This window comes from Macrotis lagotis, chromosome 1, assembly GCF_037893015.1.
Source record: "Macrotis lagotis isolate mMagLag1 chromosome 1, bilby.v1.9.chrom.fasta, whole genome shotgun sequence".
Classification (NCBI taxonomy): Eukaryota; Metazoa; Chordata; class Mammalia; order Peramelemorphia; family Peramelidae; genus Macrotis; species Macrotis lagotis.
The window spans coordinates 110,409,620-110,426,480 of NC_133658.1; the positions used below are offsets into that span (position 1 = coordinate 110,409,620).

The 16,861-nt window shown below is 36.7% G+C and overlaps 1 protein-coding gene across 2 annotated transcripts in view; it reads left to right on the forward strand.

The window, feature by feature from the left end:
- The window catches only part of CFAP36 (cilia and flagella associated protein 36), a 49,936-nt gene that overhangs the window by 24,587 nt on the left and 8,488 nt on the right, over positions 1 to 16,861 (forward strand). For both annotated transcript variants that reach the window (XM_074206449.1, XM_074206459.1), the window contains exons 4-7: positions 401 to 515; positions 8,801 to 8,888; positions 10,561 to 10,612; positions 14,332 to 14,428. In XM_074206449.1, the coding sequence (XP_074062550.1) occupies positions 401 to 515; positions 8,801 to 8,888; positions 10,561 to 10,612; positions 14,332 to 14,428 (352 nt within the window). The remainder of the gene's footprint in view (positions 1 to 400; positions 516 to 8,800; positions 8,889 to 10,560; positions 10,613 to 14,331; positions 14,429 to 16,861) is intronic.

Genomic DNA, 16,861 nt, shown 5'->3' on the forward strand with positions numbered 1-16,861 from the left:
GTGCCTTTCTCACTTTCGTCTTGTGAAGTTGGTAGCTCAAGTATGGCTCTTTATCCTCATTTTCCAAATGAAGATGATGAGATGAAGAGAGTTTTAAGTGACTTGTATACACCTGATGATCTACAGTTATATTTCAAACCTAGGTCTCCTAATTCCAGATTTTTTTCCCTATGATGGCTCTCACCATACTTTTCCCAAATAACATGTCAAACCTTTAAGACCTTGACCTTCTTATTAGATAATATAGCATGCCTGATTTAAAATATTTATATTCTTATTAAATTTAATTAAATTTAATATTAAATTTAAATTATTATTTAAATACTTTTGGAAAAGAAGCTTTAGAAAATTTTAGATTTTAAATAAATTATAAAATTAACTTAGATATTTCTTTCTACAGGCCATCTTGCAACCCGTGTTGGCAGCTGAAGATTTCAGCATATTTAAAGCAATGATGGTCCAGAAAAATATAGAAATGCAGTTGCAAGCAATTCGAATAATTCAAGAGAGAAATGGTAAAATTTAAAAATTAGAAATTTAATTGTCAGATATGTGTCATAGGGGCGGCTTAGGTGGTGCAGTGGATAGAGCACCGGCCTTGGAGTCAGGAGTACCTGGGTTCAAATCCGACCTCAAACACTTAATAATTACCTAGCCGTGTGGCCTTGGGCAAGCCACTTAACCCCATTGCCTTGAAAAAAATCTAAAAAAAAAAAGATATGTGTTATAGCCTTGTCTGTGTTAATTTAATTGTGATCTTGCTACAGGCTTCTTAATACTACTGGATTCTAGAGCTATTTTTTTATAACTTGAAGTGAAGCATGACTTAAAACCTTTGACTTTTCCCAAGAACTAAAGTACATTAATTTTATTACAGGTTCACATTATTCAGTAATTCTAGCAGTGTTTACCCCGTAAGATATTTACATTTTCCCACTAAAGTCCTACACTCATGCTTCATCATGGCGTGTATGTGACTGATTTCTTAGGGACTTTATTAACAGAACAAGAGTGCTACAAAGCTCTTACATATTTAAGGATGGACTTTTTTCTGAGACCCAGCCCTTCTAAGTGCTGAAAGACCTATTTCCTCAAAGTTGGTCACTTAGTGATGAATTTTTTAGTCCCAGCAACTCATGAAGACCATACTACAGCTTGAAGGGGTTGTAGTCTGCCTTAGAGCTCTACCACTGAAATATTTTATATGAAACATATTTTAGTTTTCAAAATAATTTAACTGAAAGCAATTTGGGGGGATATGAAGGTAAATATTATTTCTTCAATTCCAAAATTCCCCTGAAATCACTCTTTTTTGAAAGATATCTCTAAGGTGTTCTGGACCAGCATTTTTGTGTCTTTTCTGGATTGCAGAAGTTTTATGCATATGTTAATTGGTTAAAAACTGGTCAGACAACCCCTTCATTTTCATAGATTTGGAAATTGAAAGTCAAAGAAGTGAAATGATTGGGCCCAGATCATGGAGGACTCACAGTGAAGGAGGCAAGTTTGGTATCAGCCCGTTTACCCCCCGGCCAGTATTCTTTCTACTAAGTCATGCTCCCTTTGTACTCTTAACTGTGAGAAACTTAGCCATAAGGAATCATTGGTAAGGACCCAAGTTGATAATGAATTTGAATTATTAATGTAAATATAAGTCATATCTGTTTTTACTTTCTGTCTCTGGAGCATCTTGTAGAATTGCATAGTGAAAATAGAAACACAAATAACATTTCACTGTTGTTTCCCTTGTAGATGAACCTTTTTTCAGTCTAGTTTGAATGGACAGTTACTCTTATGGAGCCAGAAACCTTAGCCATCATTTAAATTCTTTCATAGTAATCTAGGACGTTATTGAATTTAGCATCCTAATGGTCTCAATCTAGCCACAAACCAATATTCTTTACTCTGGAAAATGACCATGTAATTAGTGCTACTTCTAGGTAGGGGAGGCATACTTTTTTTTTTTTTTAAATTTAAGGGGCAGTGGGGTTAAGTGACTTGCCTGAGATCACCCAGCTAGGCAGTTAAGTATCTGAGGTCAAATTTGAACTCAGATCCTCCTGACTCTATGGTTGGTGCTCTGTCCAGTGCCACCTAGCTGCCCGAGGCGTACTCCTTTATCTTTTCTTCTGTATAAACCCATATAACATCTCTCTGAAGGCTCATAAGATATACACTCCAGGTTGGGGAATTTGCTTAATTATTTTATGACTTTTTTGAAAGTCAACTAATAAAACCCATTTTTGCTGAATGTTTGTAGTATACTAAATAATTGGTTTGAAATTATATAGATGTTTGGAATTCAAAACAGAAAACCCAAATGTCTTTTTCCCAAAAATGAAATAAAAACCATAGCTTAAAGTTTTACTTAAATTTCAACATAAACTTAACTCCTGGTTTCTAACTCATATCATTCAATTTCTTTTTATACTTTAAATAATATTGTTTACTTGATTTAGATTTTTATGTTTTTACAAATTACTTCCATCTTAGCCTCACTCATAACAATTTATGAGCCTTAAAGAAAGTGTCCTTTGATGAATAAAAATCAGGATTTCTACTGATTACTTAGTTCTTCATAAATTAAAAGGTTGGATCTAAATAGATCCAATATAATGTTTGAACAACCAGAAATTATTTTGACAACAGACTGATAGTCTTATTTTTCTGTTAGATCATCTTTAACAATAGCAGGGAGGAGAGAAATAATATGTATCTGTAAAAATGTATAAATTTTAAAATGAATTTTCCAGATATGATTCTGGTGTTTCCCAGATTTTCTTGATATATAGTCAACTAGAATACTCTTAGAATCACAGAACTGGAGAGTTGGAAGGGATCTCTTTGACCATCTACTCTTAACATGTAAACAAAAGGAATCCCCACTATAACTGACAAGTTGTCATCTAGGTTTTGATTGAAAGCTTCCAGGGAGGACGACACCCCCCTCCCCCGATTTCTCCAAGCAATGCTTTCCATTTTTGGATAACTCAGATTGTCAGGACATTTTTCCAATGTTAAGCCTCAGTTTGCCTCTTTGAAGTTTCTACCTGTTGCTCCTGATTCTACCTTCAAAGACCAAATAGTGCAAGTCTAATCTAATTCATTTTCCACTTAATAGCCTTTTCAGATACTTGAAAAGGGATATAATGATCCTTCTGAATCTTCTTTTCTTAGATTAAATATGCTCAGTTTCTTCAGCTGAATCCAATTTGACTCAAGGTACTCAAAGAGTGCATCCCTCTATGAATATTTTTCTTCTCAAATTCTTCTTAGATCGTTGAACCAGAACTGAGCTCTACCACAGATAAGGTCTGACAAGGGTGTGGTGTATAGTCTATAATGTCACTTCATTATTCCTATTAACTCTGCTCTGATTGAAGCCCAAGATTATGTGGGCTTTTTGGTGATACTATTGGTGATCTTGAGCTTGTATCCCTTCAAAACCCCTGTTTTTTTTGTTTTTTTTTTTTTTTTTTTTTTTTACAGAATAGATGTTATCTGTTTTGGGCCCCAAAATACCAATCTTCAATAAAAGAAACTGAGACAGCCCCAAGCCAGTAACAATTCAATAAAGGAACCTTACCCTCTTTAATGAATTGGACCTCATGTTTTCCTCATGATCTGAGGTGATCTCTTTCTACAGGGTCTTAGTTTTTATAGTATTTGGTAAAATGATACAGAGATGATACAGATGATGCGTTGAGTAAAATGCAGTGTTTCATTGGTTGACAGAACTATTCCTTGACTTTCTAGAATCCAGTCTAGGGCTGATGAGGGCTGGTAGAAAGCATCTATGTGAGCTAAAAAATGGGGGCTGATAGTCAAGGCAAGGGATAGCCTTTGGCTGAGTTTATGACTTTCCACATGTTGGGCAATAGATAATGAAGGGCAGAGGGACAAAAAGAAGCTGGGGTAACTCTCCATTTCATTAGGACATCTCAGCCACACTGGGTTTGGTCAGTTAATCATCAGGAAACAAGGGTGGAGGTTCTTTAGTTAGCTTCCTGTGATTAATCAAGTGAACTGATAACCCATAGTTTAAAGTCCTGGGGTCTGATATAAGAATCTAAGAATTTATCTAATTATCCCTAAATATAAGTTATGAAATATGTACTAATATTAGGTGACTAGACTAACTAATGTATAATAATAAACTTAAGAAAAATAAATCACTGCCCATATGGAATCACCCTATATTGAATAATACTGACTGGAATAAAATAAGGGTTAAATTAATCATTTGACATACTAAGCATGCCTTCCCTGTCTTAATATGCTTGTAAGGTTAATTGTTCAAAAGCAAGACTTTTCTTTCATCCCACTTGAATTTAGGTGTGACCTGGTAGAATGACAATACTGTCTCTGTCATCTAGCATGCTAGCTGTCCCTCCCAGTTTCATGTCTTCTGCAGATTTGATGAACACATATCCTATTCCCTTAGCCTAATCATTGATAAAAATTCCACATGAGACCTGACACACTGATATTGAACCACTCTTTCCAATTAGAAAAGAATACATTATTTCTTGACTTTTAGTGGCTAAGATCATATGCAGTCCAAAATCTATAGTTCTCAATCTCCTCCACAAGAATATGAAATAACTTTATTACAAACTTGACTAAAATCTAAGTAAACTATATTCACAACATTCCTCTTATCTACTTAATAATTCTGTCAAAAAAGGAAATTAGGTTAACCTGATAAGATTTATTCTTGATGAAACCAAACTGGATCTTTTACTTTTTTTTAATATTTAATATTTATTTATTCTCATTTTGTACAAATAATGTTTTTTATACATTAATAAATTATTCTTAAGAGTAAACAAAATGCCCCCTCCCCCCCAAAATATAGACTCACTTGAGTGATAAAGTAAAGGGGAGAGAGAAAAAAATTAAAATTTAAAAAAATAGTAATAATTGTAGGTATGGCCAGGTGGCACAATGGAAGGAGCACCAACCCTGGAGCCAGGAGCACCTGAGCCCATATCTGGCCCCATACACCCAACAATTACCCAGCCATGTGACATGCAAGCCACCCTAACCAGACTGCCCTGCAAAAACCAAAAAAAAAAAGGAAAAAAAAGACCCAAAATAAAATAGTAATAATAGGAGTGGCTGGTTGGCAGACAAAGCATTGGCCCTTGAGCCAGGAGCACCCGCGTCCAAATCTGTCCTCAGACACCCAACTATCACCCTGCTATGTGGTCCCAGGCAGGCCACCCAGCCCCATTTGCCCTGCAACCCCCCCAAAATAATAATAATAATAATAATAAAAGATGTGCTTGAGTCTTTGTTCCAACCCCAACAACTCTGTCACGGGTGGCACATTCTTTATGATAAGTCCATTGCAAAAGTATTTCCATACTTTTCCACTGTTGCCATTGCTGATCACAACTCCCTCCTTTTGTATTTCTCCACTACCATGTCCTATATTTTCTCTGTCCTTTCAATCTGACTCTGCTGTAGGGTCACTGAGTGGTGCAGCAGACAGATCCCTGGTCCTGGGGCCAAGAAGCCCTGAGCCCCCATAACACCCCTTAGTCCCAGCATCCACTTACCCTATGGCCCCAGACAGGCCATCCAATCCCAGCCCCTTGCAAGAAGTAAAAAAGAAAATGTGTTATATCTGACCACTCTCCCCCCATGGTCCATCCTCTCCTCCATCACTCACATACCCACCCCTTCCCCCGTCCCCCTTCTCTCCTTACTCCAGATGCTTATACCCCATTGAGTATATATGCTGTTTCCTCTCCTTGCCACCTCTGATGAGAGCAAAGATTCCCTCATTCCCCCTTGCCTTCCCCCCTTCCATATCATTGCAATAGCTCATTGTAATAAAGAAAAATCTTATTGTGTGAAATATCTTGGCCTATTCCCCCCTCTCCTTTTTCTTTCTCCCATTATATTTCCCTTTTTTCTATTGACTCCATTTTTACACCATATTTTATCTTCAAATTCAGTTTTCTCCTGTGCTTCAACTATAAAAGCTCTTTCAACCTGCTCTTTTAACTGAGAAGGTTCATATGAGTATTATCAGTGTCATTTTTCTATGCAGGAATACATGCAGTTCATCATTATTAAGTCCCTCATATTTTCTCCTTCTCCTCCAATCTCTGTGCTTCACCTGAGTCCTGTATCTGAAGATCAAACCTTCTGTTCAGCTCTGGCCATTCCAACAGGAACATTTGAAATTCCCCTGGTTCATTGAAAGTCCATCTTTTGCATTCCAAGCTCTTTTGCCTTCTGGAATATTATATTCCAAGCCCTATGAGCTTTTAATGTAGTTGCTGCTAGGTCCTGTGTGATCCTGATTGCAGCTCCACAATATTTGAACTGTGTCCTTCTGGCTGCTTGTAATATTTTCTCTTTGACTTGGGAGTTCTGGAACTTGGCTATAATATTCCTAGGGGTTGGTTTTTTGGGATCTCTTTCTCTGGGGGATTCGGTGGATTCTCTTCATTTCTATTTTGTCCTCTGCTACTAGGATATCAGGACAATTTTCCTGTAGTGATTCTTTGAAAATGATGTCAAGGCTCTTTTCCTGATCATGACTTTCAGGTATTCCAATAATTTTTAAATAATCTTTCCTAAATTTGTTTTCCATATCAGTTGTTTTTTCAATGAGATGTTTCACATTTTCTTCTTAAGTTTTCATTTTTTTTGGTTTTGAAGTAATGAGTCCTGATTTCTTGTAAATTCATCAATCTCCCTGAGTTCTATTCTTTGTCTGAAGGATTTGTTTTCCTCAGAGAGTTTTTTTATCTCTTTTTCCATCTGGTCAATTTTGCTTTTTAAAGCATTCTTCTCCTTAATAACTTTTTGAACTGTTTTATCCATTTGACCTAAGCTGGTTTTTAGCATGCTATTTTCTTCAGCATGTTTTTTGATTTCTTTGACTAGGCTGCTGACTTCATTTTCATGTTTTTCCTGCATCTCTCTCATTTCTTTTCCCAGTTTTTCTTCCAACTCCCTCATTTGATTTTCAAAGTCTTTTTTGAGCTCTGTCATAGGCTGATCCCAGTTTCTGTTTTTCTTGGAGTCTTTAGACGCAGGAACTTGTGTTTCCTCATCTTCAGACTGAGTATATTGATCTTTCTTGGGATCATAGATAATGTATTTCTCAATGGTGTTCCTCTTTTTTCTCTGCTTGCTCATTTTCCCAGCCTGAGCCTGGTTTGGGGGTGCTTCCTGAGCTTTTGGGACACTCACACAAGGGTCTCAGTGCGTGAGGCTCTGTTCTCCCTCCTGGTCTGTGAATGACCATATGCGCCCCCCTCTGCCATGGGGCTGAGGTGGAGGGGGCCCTGCTGTTCTATGGGGGGGCCTAGACTGCAATCAGGATCTGAATGTGTTCAGAGCCCCAGAGTTCTGTTCTAGGGACAGAGCTCAGCAGTCTCTCTCTTCACTACCCAGGCTCATGCCCTGGGGGCTCCTGCTTATGTTTCCTGGATCTGGAATGCAGTGGCCACACTGCTGGCTGTGTGCCCTGAGGGCTGGGCTTCATGTGCTCACTCTGGCAGAGGTCTCCGCTGTTCCCCCAATTTGTGCCTGGTGCTCCCAGGGGTGCAGTTCAGGAGACTTCCCCCACTGTTGTGAGCTGTGGCTCCCAGCGCCCTGGGGCTGCCTCCAGGAGGCTGAAGTTCTTTTGCTCTGGCGGGCCACCCCTCCGACCCCCGGGGAGCAGAGCCTTTCTGCTCAGGTTACCTTGAGTAGGAGAACTGCCTCACTGGGTCCCTCTGTGGGTTCTGTTTCTTGAAAATTTAGTTAAAGTCCTTAGTTTCGAAGCTTTATAAGAGAGCACCTAAGACACGATCTGCTCTTGTCGCCATCTTGGCTCTGCCCTCCAAACTGGATCTTTTAAATCACTGTTTCCTTTTCACTAGCCATCTCTTTAATACTCCATTTTAGAATTTTCCCAGGATTTAAAATTAAGATCATAAGGCTATTATATAGTTAATAGATTCTGTTAGTTGTTTTGAACATTGGGACATTCACCCTTCTCCAGGTTTTTGGTTCCCCTCTTTTTTTCCCCTGACCTTTTTCACTTAACACTGACAATGAATGGCTTAGTACTTCATCACTGACAATGGCTCAGTACTCATCTCTGCCAATTCTTTCAGCACTTGAAGATGTAGTTCATCTGGACCAGTTGTTGATAATAGTCAGCCAGGAAGTTGATAATAATAGAAATTAAATAAGAGGAAATCCAAAATGCTTTCAACACATTGCAGAAATAAAGGGTATAGATATGAAATTGTTGTTTGTGATGTTGACAAAGTTAAGGGTAAAATATGAATATAAGCTTCTTGAAAGTAGAGATTGCAGGGTGGCTAGGTGGCATAGTGGATAAAGCACCGGCCTTGGAGTCAGGAGTACCTGGGTTCAAATCCGGTCTCAGACACTTAATAATTACTTAGCTGTGTTGCCTTGGGCAAGCCACTTAACCCCATTTGCCTTGCAAAAAACCTAATTAAAAAAAAAGAAAGTAGAGATTGTTTAATTCTTTGGATTTGTAACTCCCTTGTATTTGTGCCTAGCACAAAGCAGGTGCTAATTATTAAATGCTTGTTGATTGATTTAAAAATGTTTGTGAATAATAAACTTGAAAACAATGAATGTAATATTATGTTGCTGTAAAAACTGCTTCATAATCTTAAAGTAAGAAAGATGATAGCTTGCAAAATATTTTAGACTGACTACCAATTTATATTTCATAATGAATTGGAAAATTGACAAATGAATGTTTTAAATTTAGTTCTTATTCTTTATATCCTTCTCTTTTTTAATTTGATAGGTGTATTGCCCGATTGTTTAACGGATGGTTCTGATATGGTCAGTGAACTTGAACAAGAGGAAATGAAAATCCTGAGGGAAGTTCTTAGGTATTTTTCTTTGATAATTTTATTGATTAAAGAATCCTAATATGATATATGTATATATATATATACATATATATATATATGTACATGTATAACTGTGTATTTGTGTTTATATATAATTTACTTCATGAGAGAAGATTCAAGATGGGTGAGAATGAAGAAATTACAGCTTTCTTCAAGTATTTCCCACCTGTCATTATAAGTGCCAGAGTGATGGCGGTATGACCATTAACTGGTGCTCCTGCAGAAAGATACTGGTTGAGCAAGTTCCCTTCCAACTTGAGGATTCTGGAAGCAGCTAGGACAGAATGTTGGACCTTGAGTCAGGAAGACCAACATTCAGATCAAGCCTCTGATAGTTATTAGCTATTTGATCTCGAGCAAATCAGTCAGTCTGTCATTTACAGTTTTCCTTAACTATAAACTGAGTATAATAGTACCTACCTCTAGGGTTGTTGTAAGGCTAAATTGAGATAATATTTATAAGCTTAGCAGTTTCTAGAGGTGGTAGGTGCTTTATAAATGCTAGCTATCATGATTATTGTTGTTATTATTACTAATACTATTATTATTTGAAGAGTTAGACTTGATCTGTTTGATCCCAGAGGGCAAAACCAAGAGAACTGTGTGGCAATTACAAAGAAGTAAAGTCTTAATTTAAAAAAAAATACCTTAATTATTTGAAATGTCCAGAAGTATAGAATGGGTTGCCTCTAGACTTGATAAGTTGCTTTTTTTTTTTGTTTTTTTGCAAGGCAATGGGGTTTAAGTGACTTTTTCCTAAGGTGACATAGCTAGGTAATAATTAAGTGTCTGAGGTCATATTTGAACTCAGGTCCTCCTGACTCCAGGGTTGGTGCTCTATCCACTGCACCACCTAGCTGCTATAGATTACTTTTCCAAGGAAGTCTTGAATCACGGACTGGATGGCTGCTTGTTAGTATGTTATTATCTATTTTCTTTTTTGAGAATGGCCACTTTAAAGAATTTGGGATCGCTTGGAACTTGATCATGTAGTAAATTGAGAATTCACATGGGGGTTGGGGGAAGGAAGAGGCAGGTAAGATTTTATCAAGAAGGATGATTTCCCTCTTTAGAGTCAATTCAAGTCAATTTAGTTTAATAAATATTAAGTAATTACGAAGTTCAGAGCCTTATGATAGGCCTTTTGAGGGAATACAAAGACAAATACTAAAAGATCCCTGCTCTCAGGGAAGTGACATTTTACTGGAATTTTACTACTATTTGGTTTATAGTTTACATTCACATCTGGACCTAAGAGTAGAGTAATTGAGTGTGTCTTCGTGGAATCACAGAGTCCTGGAGTTGGAACAGAACTCAGAGGTTATCTAACTCAATTTATTCTTCTTCAACATCACCAAGTAGTGGTCCTCCAAGCCTTTATTTAGACACACAAGTGATAGGAAACTCATGACCTTTCAAGGCAATCCATGCCATTTCTGAACAATTCTAATTATTAGGAAGTTTTTCAACAAATTCATTCAGTATTTACTACTATGAGAATTCCATCCAATTCAATATAATGGAATCAAAATGAAGCTAGATTTGAAAAAAAAATTCATTAAACACTAAGTAGTTATTCATATTGCTAAAACAACTTATATCTCTTATTTTCTGGTTAAAAATTGTCTTTTTGATGACATTTATGTTCCAGAAAATCAAAAGAAGAATATGAGCAAGAAGAAGAAAGAAAGAGAAATAAACAGGTACATGCAAGATATTTAATGTCAAAAAAGACCATCATTTTTGCTAATAAATTAAGTGTACAAATTTTTTTCAAGATAAATTTTGGGTGGAGATATCATAGTACTTTATCTGACAAATTTCCTTTTTTTTTTTTAGGTTTTTTGCAAGGCAAATGGGGTTAAGTGGCTTGCCCAAGGCCACACAGCTAGGTATTTATTAAGTGTCTGAGACCAAATTTGAACCCAGGTACTCCTGACTCCAAGTCTGGTGCTTTATCCACTGCACCACCTAGCCACCCCTGAAATTTCCTTTTTTTTTTCCTAAGAGAACATTGGTATCCATGTGTAATTTTTATTTGTGAAGAATTTGTTTCATTGACAACCCATTTACAAAATATCTCTTAGAATGGGTTGCTCATACAACTGGTCAATATTATTTTTTGCCATTTTCAGAGGACTGACATTTTCTGCCCTTGTATTCTTTTTTGCTGGGGGAGTTAGCAAAGGTTTCTTTTTCTTTCTTTCTTTCTTTCTTTCTTTTTTTTTTTTAAGGTTTTTGCAAGGCAAATGGGGTTAAGTGGCTTGCCCAAGGCCACACAGCTAGGTAATTATTAAGTGTCTGAGACCAGATTTGAACCCAGGTACTCCTGACTCCAAGGCTGGTGCTTTATCCACTACGCCACCTAGCCACCCCACAAAGGTTTCTTAATTTACACATAGTTCCTCACTGAAAAAAATGCATATATAGGTATCTATGCATATATGCATATAGATGGAGGCATGATTTGGTCCATGGAATATCTGTCTATGTAAGAGGATGTGGTATGATGACATTCTTCTATATTTTAAACCAAAATTAATTGAATCAGTTTCATAATAAGATTCTCATTTTCAATGGAATTTCACTTTTCATTTTTTACTTTTTAAATAAACTGTTGAGATATTCTCTCAGATGGAAATTTCTGATATTGTAGACCAAAAGTTTATGTCCTTTTTTTGGTGTTAGAGGAACCTCTTTTGGCAGTCAATGAAAAATATGGATCTTTTCTTGGAATTATATTTTTAAATGCATGAATTAAAATACATAGGATTATAAAGGAAACCAATCATATTGAAATGCATTTATCAAAATTTAAAAATAAAAAAGCAAGTTCACTGAACCCAGGTTAAGAAACCCTGTTTTTTTTTTTAATGTGTTTTTTTGGTGCTAAATTAGACATTGCAAATAGAATTCTCTATTGCCCAGCATTACTGATTGACCAAATACTAAATATCATTGCTTTACACTTGAATGGGACAGAAGAAATAACAAAACCAGGATTTTAGGAACATTAATCCCAGAGGAAAGAGGTAATTGTAGAAGGGAAAGAAAAATATGGCAAATCAATCACTGGTTAGTCCTAAAAACATTTTCTTAATACCATCTTGCAGTAATATGGAAAGGAAAATTTTTGTCAGTGTGATGTATTAAACTGGTGCAGGTGTTCTTAGATAATAAATTTTTAAGAATAAGGCTAAAATCACAAAAGAATTTTTGTCAATCTTCAAATAATGGAAATGATGAAAGATGAACATTTTGAAAAAAAACACTGGATGAAAGTCAGTTTTAAAAAGTGACCAAAACTTTCTGGCAAATTACAATGGATAAAATAACTAAGAAATTGTCAGGATATTTCCAAAGCCTGGAAAATTATGGGATGTAATGATTCCAAGCTGTTTCTTGGATTCACATTTAGATTTCTTGGAAAACCTAGATGTTGTCATTACTGAATATGGGGAGCATTTTTTTTCAAGAGTGTTCCACAGAAGATGTGGGAAAATTGGGACTGTAATTGACTATATTTTATTTTAGGGTTTTTTTGGTGCAAGGCAAATGGGGTTAAGTGGCTTGCCCAAGGCCACACAGCTAGGCACCTAGCCACCCTCTAATTTACTATAAGTGGTGGATGGAAACTGCTCCAATTGCTCTCCCTATAGAGCAATTTGGAACTATGTCTAAAGGGCAATCAAACTGCATACCCTCTGATCCAGCTATACCACTCTTAGGTGTGTATCCCAAAAAGATCATTCAAAAGGGTAAAGGACCCACATGTACGAAAACATTTAGAGCAGCTCTTTTGTGGTGGTAAAAAATTAGAAACTGAGGGGATGCACATCATTGGGGAAATGACTGAATAAGCTGTGGTATTTGAATGTAATGTGAATACTGTTGTGCTGAAAGAAATGATGAGCAATGGGACAGTTAGATGGCACAGTGGATAGAGCACCAGCCCTGGAGTCAGGAGGACCTGAGTTCAAATCTGGATTCAGACACTTAATAATTGCCTAGCTGTGTGACCTTGGGCAAGTCACTTAACCCCATTGCTTTGCCAACAAAAAATAATGAGCAGGGTGATTTCAGGAAAAACTGAAAAGACTTAAGTGATACCGAGTGAAGGATATAGAACTAGGATAATATTCACTACAGTAACAACAGTAACACTGTGCGATGATCTGATGTGATTGACATAGATCTTCTTAATAATACAGTGGTCCAAGACAATTCTAAAAGACTCATGATGACAAATGCTATCCACCTTCAGAGAAAGAACTGATGGAGCATGAGTGTATGGATATCAAAGCATTGTTTTTTACTTTTTTGTGTGTTTTTTCCCCTTGTGTTCTATTTCTTCTTTCACAAAATGACTAATATTAGAAGGAAAAACATGTGTTCCACAATGGAAAAGTGATATCAAATAGAATGGTCATACTTGGAAATAATGTTGACTGACTCTTGGATGCTCTAAATGGATATTCTTCAGTGGGTAAAATAGAACAGAAATAGAGCAGGAGTCATGTTTTAGCTAATTTAGGCACAATTTTGTTTGGAAAAAAAGCATAAAACTGTTATCCTCAAAACAATGATAATAGATAAAATCTGAAACTATGTTTGAAATTACCACAAAACACTATAATAATCACCTCAATAGCTTTTACAGGAAAAAACTTTTTGTTGTTTTTGTCCAGAAATATAACATGTTCTGTTTTAGAAGAACCAAGGATCCTTTTTTGTTAGATGGTAGAAAACTTCAGACAATCTAAGTGTAGTGATTTATAGATGCTCTCAGGTTTAAAAAAAAAAAGTCTTAATTTTATTTATGTGTATCATTGGGGGCAGCTAGGTGGCGCAGTGGATAGAATACCAGCCTTGAAGGGGCAGCTAAGTGGAGCAGTGGATAGAGCACCAGCCCTGGAGTCAGGAGTACTTGAGTTCAAATCTGGCCTCAGACACTTAATAATTACCTAGCTGTGTGGCCTTGGGCAAGCCACTTAACCCCATTGCCTTGGAAAAACTAAAAAAACGAATACTGGCTCTGGAGCCTGGAGAACCTGAGTTCAAATCCAGACTCAAAAACTTAATAATTGCCTAGCAGTGTGACCTTGGGCAAGTCTTTAACCCCATGCCTTAAATAAATAAAATTAAAAAAAAAATAAGTATGTCATCAGTTTTATGACTTTTCCTTTCTCGGTTTATTTCTCAGGTAGTCTGGGAATGTAGCAGTACTGAAACCTTAAAAAATAAGAGACAGGCAGAAATGGAAAAATAAGTAGTTACGTTTTCAAAATTGCCCTAAGAGATTCTGAAATGTAAATGGTTTACAGACTTTAAAAAAAATTATTTGCTATTTTACACTGTAAATGAAATTGCATTACATTATAATAGCATTAAATGTTATTCATGTTGCTATTATAATATTAAGTTTTCAGATTCTCAAATTGAAGATCCTTCAGGATATCCATATGAAGCTACAAAAATGAAAAAATCTCTAGATGATCCAAAATTTGCTCTATCTTCAGGTAAGATTAATCTGTACTTAATTTAATAAATGAGGTATGCCTCATCTTTTCAATCAGCTGATCAATCAATTATCTATTTATTAAATATTTACTATGTGCTAGGAACTGTGCTAAGCACTGGGGGGGGATATAGAGAAAGACAAAAGACAATCCCTTCTCTCAAGGAACTCACAGTCTAAAGAAGGAATACAAATAAACAATGTACAAACAAGTTAAATACAGGAAGATCTGCAGATAATCAACAAAGGGAAGGCCTACATTAAGGTAAAATTAAGAATTACTTCTTCCAGAAGTTGAAATTTTAGCTGAGACTCAAAGTCAGAGAAACTATGCGATAGAGATGAGGAGGGAGAGAATTTCAGACAGAGAACAGCCAAGTAAAGGGCTGTACAAGGTGTAAGATGATCAGAAAGGTAGTGGGGGTTTGTGCTAGGGAGTTAATTGAATGAGGGTGTCATGGTCACATGTGTGCTTTAGATCATTGTTGTGTAGGATGAGTTGGAGTGTGGGCTAGGATGGGGGGAAGGCCTTGAGACAGGTAGACCAAGTAGTTCAAGTGTTGGTCATAAGGATCTGAACTAGGGTGCTGGTAGTGATAGAACAGCAGCGGGGTAGTCATAAAGGATTTTCTGAATGTAGAAATAATTTGGTATTTGATAGGAGTGGGGGGGGGGGGGAGAGAACAAGGAGTTGATGATTGCACCAGATTTTCAGCCAAAGTGACTGGGAAGATAGTGGTACAATCCACATTATTATGAATGGCAAATTAGAAAACATGGAAAGTTTGGGGGATAAGATGATGAGTTCAGTTTTGGACATTGTACTTAAGATGTTTATGAGACATCTAGTTCAAAAATGTCATAAAGCAGTTGAAAACTGGAAATTAGAAGAAAGTTTAAGGCTGCATAAATAAAATTGAAAATCGTATGTCTAGAAAGGCTAGTTAATATCTAGGGGGCTGATGAGAACACCAAGTGAAATAATAGTAATAATAGAAAATGATTTAGGACAAATCTTTGAGGGAACACATTTAATGTTATAATCTAGGTGAAAGTTCAGCAAAAGAGATCGCGTTGAAGTGGTCATACAGGTGGGAGAAGAATTAGGAGTGAGCTATGTCATAAAGACCTAGAGTTTCAAGAAGAAGGTGATTTGACAGTACTGAAGGCCTCAAATCAAAAAGGGTGGTGACTGAGAAAAAACCCTTAGATTTGGCAATTAAGAAATTACTGACAACTTTGGAGAAAGAAGTTTCAGTTGAATAATGAGTTTAGAAGTCAGGTTTAAGAAGAGAATGAAAAAAGGAAGTGGAGGCACTGATTATAAATGGCTCAGCTGAGCGTTTTGGGAGGATGAGGGAAACAAGGGGAGATATTTGTAGGTAATTGTGAAGCAGTTTACTGACTGCTTATGGACAAAAGATTAGTGAAAAATGGAATGATGAAGGGGATAATTGGCTAGAGAAGCAGAATGGAGTCACTTGCTCATGTAGAGGGGTTTCCTTGGCAAAGAAAAGGACTACTTTATGTTAGGGTGGAGGAGAAGAAAGTAGGGGGAGGTATCTGAGTAGTGTGGGAGCTCTCTGCAAATATCTTCCAATTTTTCAAGTGAATTATGAATCCAGGTTTTTAACTGAGAGAGTTGTGAGGGGCATTAGAGGGAGAGCATGAAAAGTTTAGAAAAAGGATTTGCAGAGTATCTTGTCACTGGTGAGGGTTCAGTTGAGATGATGTATCATAAATTTGTCATGCACTAAGTCAATAGGACTTATTTTAGCAGCATATGAATAGAAGTGAAGGCAGTAGATGGGAGGAGTAATTTAAAGTTGAGGCTTGGCAGGGCAAGATCTTTGAGGGGATAAAGAAGCAAGGTATTCACAGAAAGAGGACAGCATAGGTATCAGTTCTCCAAGGGTCAAAAATGAGATAGGAGGAAAATTTAGTCAGTTCAGAGGTGATTGTGTCAGATAAACACTGAGAGATAGAGAAATTGGAGATTATGGTTCAAATGAAGAATAAGTTTTGGGGTTGGAAAGCAGAATGATAACTCTTGTGAATAATAGCAGGATCATGGATAGGTCTGTCTTGTATAGCTGTGGTTCAGTGGAAGAGTAGGTCATGAGAAGTGACTAGATAGAATTGGCAGGTTAGGGTGATAGGTGAGAGAGCATCAGTATAGATATTCCTTTGTATGAGGGCAGGAGTTGGAGTGGAGAGAGAAAGTCACTGGTATTGAATTCATTGAAGGAAGGAGAGTATTGTGGAGATCTATAAATAGCAATCATTAGAATCTTGATAGGGTGACAGATGTAATGAACCTCAAAGAAAAGAAGTTAGGGTGATAACAATGAGAGCCTGGAAGTGGTAATAGAGAGCAAGAAATATTCCAGCTTCCCCATCACAACCACTAAATTGGGGCTGGGGGAGAGATTGT